Below are 5,970 nucleotides of genomic sequence, written 5' to 3'. Positions count from 1 at the left end.
ATATTTATGGACCGATATGGACCAATTTTTGCATGGTTGTTAGAGACCGTATACTTAGACTACGTACCAAATTTCAACCGGATCGGATGAATTTTGCTGCTCCGGAAGGCTCCGCAAGCCAAATTTGGGGATCGGTTTATATGGGGGCTATACGTAAACGGGGGCAGATATGGCCCATTTTCAATACCATCCGTCCTACATCGATAAAAACTACTTGTGCCAAGTTTCAAGTCGATAGCTAGTTTCGTTCGGAAGTTAGCGTGATTTCCACAGACGGACGGACAGCCGGACAGACGGACGGACATTCTTAGATCGACTCAGAATTTCACCACGACCCAGAATATATATACTTTATGTGGTCTTAGAGCAATATTTCGATGTGTTACAAACGGAATGACAAAGTTAATATACCCCCATCCTATGGTGGAGGGTATAATAATATACCCCCATCCTATGGTGGAGGGTATAATAAAAATAAAATACCCTTTAAAATAAAGTCAAGTATATACGGCCGTAAGTTCGGCCAGGCCGAAGCTTATGTACCCTCCACCATGGTTTGCGTAGAAACTTCTATTGAAGATTGTAATCCACAATCGAATTACTTGCGTTGCGGTAACACTTGCCGATGGCAAGGTATCTTAAAACTTCCTAACACCGTAATATATACCACATAGTCCATACGTGGTATATATTAAACTAAAAAGGCCGATTAAATACGTATATAATTAAGTTTAAAGTTTCTATAGAAATAAAATTTTTGTTTAGTTTTGTTAGTTGGCCTTTGGAATTTTACAATTTTGGAATTATTTGTTTGGCTTGAGGTCATGGACTAATGAAAAATGCTGGTGTTAGTGTTTTTCATTACTTTTTATTGAAATATTGCTATTCTCGGATATTTCGATACACCATCGGTGATCATCTTCAGCGAGATATTATCTATAAATTGTAATAATTTAAATATTTTACAATATTAACTTCAACAACGTTTTGAAACAAAAATATAACATTAATTATATATACATTTTACAAAGTAATAGACTTTCTCCTTACAATGCTCATGTCTAACTGATTTATTATCTTAATTGTGTTTGCGATTTTGTATTAGATTTCTGTAAATCTGTGCACAGTGGTCTGTGTCGGCTTTGAAGTTCATGCGTTCCTCAGTGGGAGTATTTATTATATGTAGCATCTCCAATGTATATCTTCTCCTAGTATTCTCTTCCATCGTCAGTATTTCAACATTTTTGAAGTTTGGTATGTGTCCTGTGGTTTTGCAATGTGCTGCAAGGGTCGTTTTTTGTTCTAAGGGCTTGTCTTTCATCTTTTGGTCGGATTTGTGGGCAGGAAGTCTTGTTTTTAATTGGGTTTTAGTGGTGCCAACATAAGCCATCGGACATGGATTGTTTTCGTCCCCATCGCATTTTATTTTATATACTACATTTGATTTGTCTTCAATTTTTAACTTAGTCTTAGTTTTGCTGAAAAGGTCATATATCGTTTTGTTACATTTTTGGGCCATTTTATAATTATCCTTGTTGTATATGTTTGATTTTTCAAATCTTTCGGAGCAGCCTGGGACATATGTCATCTTTTTGAAAACCATAGATGTGGCTTCCTGTTTGTCATCATTTGTATCTTTTTTATTTTTCACGTACTTTAGAAGATCGCTAACTGTCTTATTGTGGAAGTCATTTTGTTGTAGAATCTGTCGTATTCTCTTCTCGTTAGCCTTATGAAATTTTACGTCGCTTATGTTTAAAACCCTGTTTATAAAATTTGTAGCAGTGTTGATCTTAATACGTCGAGGATGATTGCAGTGAAAGTTGATTAGTCTTCCCGATGCTGCGTTCTTTTGGTACCAGTTTAATCTTAGTTGATTATTGTGTCGTTGAACCACTGTGTCAAGATAAGGCAATTTTCCTTCGTTTTCACATTCCATTGTGAATTGAAGTTGTCGATTAAATGCGTTAAGAGTCGTCAATGTGTTGTCAATTTTGTTGTCAATTTTGACAAAATAAAATTTTGACAACATTTTCTATAGAAGTAAAATTTGAAAAAAAATTTCTATAGAAATAAAATTTGGAAAAAATTTTCTATAGAAATAAAATTTTCTATAGAAATAAAATTTGGAAAAAATTTTCTATAGAAATAAAATTTTGACAAAATTTTCTATAGAAATAAAATTTTGACAAAATTTTCTATAGAAACAACATTTTGACAATGTTTCCTATAAAAATAAAATTTTGGTAGATTATTTTTGGCTCGAGTGGCAACCATGATTATGAACCGATATGGACCAATTTTTGTGTGTTTGGGGATCGGCTATATATAATTATGGACCGATAAGGACCAATTCTTGCATGGTTGTTAGAGAACATATACCAACACCATGCACCAAATTTCAGCCGGATCGGATGAAATTTTCGTTTCTTAGAGGCTCCGTAAGCCAAATCGGGGGATCGGTTTATATGGGGGCTATATATAATTATGGACCGATGTGGACCAATTTTTGCATGGTCATTAGAGAACATATACCAATACCATGTACCAAATTTCAGCCGGATCGGATGCAATTGCTTCTCTTTGAGGCTTCGCAAGCCAAATCTGGAGATCGGTTTATATGGGGTCTAATTTTTGCATGGTTGTTAGAGACCATATACCAACATCATGTACCAAATTTCAGCCGGATCGGATGAAATTTTCTTCTCTTTGAGGCTCCGCAGGCAAAATCTGGGGATCGGTTGATATGGGGGCTATATATAATTATGGACCGATGGGAACCAATTTTTGCATGGTTATTAGAGACCATATACCAACACCATGTACCAAATTTAAGCCGGATCGGATGAAATTTGCTTTTCTGAGAGCAATCGCAAGCCAAATTTGGGGGTCCGTTTATATGGGGGCTATACGTAGAAGTAAACCGATATGGCCCATTTGCAATACCATCAATAACAACTACCTTTGCCAAGTTTCAAGTCGATACCTTGTTTCGTTCGGAAGTTAGCGTGATTTCAACAGGCGGACGGACGGACATGCTTAGATCGACTCAGAATTTCACCACGACCCAGAATATATATACTTTATGGGGTCTTAGAGCAATATTTCGATGTGTTACAAACGGAATGACAAAGTTAATATACCAACATCCTATGGTGGAGGGTATAAAAAAGCAAGTTATAAAAAATTAAATTAAAATAACTTCCTGTATAGTTAAAATAAAGAACACCTTTGGGAGGACATTTTTGGAAGCGCTTTTAAAGTTTTGCCTTTAGAAGTACTTCCAATTTTTTTTTGCTGGGTAACCAACAGCCAAGTGTGTCACCATCCCCGTACCGTGAAGCTTCCCCCTCTATGTTTTACGGTTTGTGTGATGTGGTGTTTTTGGAGACTTTGTCATTACTAGGTCATTACTAGTAATGTTCGGAGGTCGTTACCAGTAATGTTCTCTTGTATCAAATTATAAACGTTTTTATACCCACCACCATAGAATGGTGACGGGGTATAATAAGTTTGTCATTCCGTTTGTAACGCATCGAAATATCGATTTCCGACTATATAAAGTATATATATTCTTGATCAGGGAGAAATTCTAAGACGATATTAGCATGTCCGTCTGTCCGTCTGTCTGTCTGTCTGGCTGTCTGTTATAATCACGCTACAGCATTCAATAATGGAGCTATCGTCCTGAAATTTGGCACAGAATCGTCTTTTGTCTGCGCGCAGGTCAAGTTCGAAGATGGGCTATATCGGGCCATGTTTTGGTATAGCCCCCATATAAACCGACCTCCCGATTTGGGGTCTTTCGCTTATAGAAACCGTAGTTTTCATCCAATTTGCGCGAAATTGAAAATCTAGAGATATTTTGGGACCTTGAAGAGGTGCGCCAAAAATGGTGAGTGTCGGTCCATGTTTTGGTATAGCCCCCATATAAACCGACCTCCCGATTTGGGGTCTTTCGCTTATAGAAACCGTAGTTTTCATCCAATTTGCGCGAAATTGAAAATCTAGAGGTATTTTGGAACCTTGAAGAGGTGTGCCAAAAATGGTGAGTGTCAGTGCATGTTTTGGTATAGCCCCCATATAGACCGATCTCCCGACTTTACTTCTTGGGCTTATAGAATCCGTAGTTTTTATCCAATTTGCCTGAAATTGGAAATCTAGGTGTATTTTCGGGCCATAAAGAGGTGTGCCGAAAACGGTGAATATCGGTCCATATTTTAGTATAGCCCCCATAAGAACGATCTCCCGATTTAACTCCTTGGGTTTCTAGAAACCGTAGTTTTTATCCGATTTGCTTAAAATTGTAAATATTATGGTACTTTAGGCTCACCAAAACGTGTATCGGATTAAGTTTTTATCGGTACTTTTGGTAATGCCTCCATATAGACCGACTTCACTTCTTGAGGGTATAGAAGGCGCCCTGATCATGAAAATTGCTCAACTCAATGTAAAATTTCCAGATTTTACTTCTCGGGTGAAAATCTACAGATTTAAGATTTCAAATCAAGACGTTATTTTATAATTTTCTTGCACACTTACAAGAGATGTTAATGATTCCTCTAAAACTCAAACAAAAATGGTTCTTATAAATCCAGAATCTGATATAGTCCTCATAGGTGAAATTTTTAAATTTATCTTCGGGAAGTGTCCCCAAGCCCTCAAGCCCTCCTGAAATTTCAAAGGAAACTCTAATATTTGGTTCATGGTGGTGGGTATTTAAGATTCGGCCCGGCCGAACTTACTGCTGTATATACTTGTTTTTGTTTCATCTGACTTTTGTCATTACTAGGTCATTACTAGTAATGTTCGGAGGTCGTTACCAGTAATGTTCTCTTGTATCAAATTAAAAACGTTTTTTTTTATTTTTGTTTCATCTGACCATTTAACTTATTTCCAGTCATCAACGACCTAATCTCTGTGGTCCTTACTAGACATTTTCTATTTAATAAAAATTGCAAAAAGTGAAAACAGGCACGGTTTTGCTATTTACTCGGTTTTACTATTTAAAAAAGATTGCAAAAAGTGAAAACATGCACTCGGTTTTGCTTCCCACTGTATATCTAAATCTGACCCGATTTGAATAAAATTTTGTTAGATAGTAAAAAACAAGTATATACAGCACTAAGTTCGGCCAGGCCGAATCTTAAATACCCACCACCATGAACCAAATATTAGGGTTTCCTTTGAAATTTCAGGAGGGCTTGAGACTTGAGGACACTTCCCGAAGATAAATTTAAAGCTTTCACCTATGAGGACTATATAAGATTCTGGATTATAAGAACCACTTTTTGTTTGAGTTTTAGAGGAATAATTAACATCTCGTGTAAATGTGCAAAAAAAAAATATAAAATAAGGTCTTGATTTGAAATCTTAAATCTGTAGATGTAAAATCTGGAAATTTTACTTTGAGTTTCAAGCAATTTTCATGATCAGTGCGCCTTCTACACCCTCAAGAAGTGAAGTCGGTTTATATGGAGGCATTACCAAATGGACCGATAAAAACTTAATCCGATAAAAACTACGGTTTCTAGAAACCCAAGGAGTTAAATCGGGAGATCGTTCTTATGGGGGCTATACTAAAATATAGGGCTATACTAAAATATTGACCGATACTCACCGTTTTCGGCACACCTCTTTATGACCCGAAAATACCTCTAAATTTCCAATTTCAGGCAAATATGATAAAAACTTCGGATTCTAGAAGCCCAAGAAGTAAAATCGGGAAATAGGTCTATATGGGGGCTATACCAAAATATGGACCGATACTCACCATTTTCAGCACACCTCTTTATGGTCCTAAAATTCCTCTTGATTTCTAATTTCAGACAAATTGGATGAAAACTACGGTTTCTATAAGCCCAAGACCCCAAATCGGGAGGTCGTTTTATATGGGGACCATACCAAAACATGGACCGATACTCACAATTTTTGGCACACGTATTTGTGGTCCTACAATACCTCTAGATT

General features: G+C 36.5%; 1 protein-coding gene across 1 annotated transcript; it reads right to left on the bottom strand.

Moving 5' to 3' along the window:
* Positions 1–1,078: 1,078 nt before the first annotated feature.
* On the bottom strand, positions 1,079–1,939 carry LOC142232353 (uncharacterized). Its single transcript, XM_075303135.1, has one exon. The coding sequence runs from the start codon at positions 1,937–1,939 to the stop codon at positions 1,079–1,081; it is 861 nt and encodes a 286-aa protein (XP_075159250.1).
* Between the last annotated feature and the right edge of the window lie 4,031 nt (positions 1,940–5,970).

The sequence above is a fragment of the Haematobia irritans genome, chromosome 1 (genome assembly GCF_050003625.1).
Source record: "Haematobia irritans isolate KBUSLIRL chromosome 1, ASM5000362v1, whole genome shotgun sequence".
NCBI classification, from domain to species: domain Eukaryota; kingdom Metazoa; phylum Arthropoda; class Insecta; order Diptera; family Muscidae; genus Haematobia; species Haematobia irritans.
Note: the sequence above shows the minus strand (reverse complement) of the source record. Positions and strands in the feature narration are given on the sequence as shown.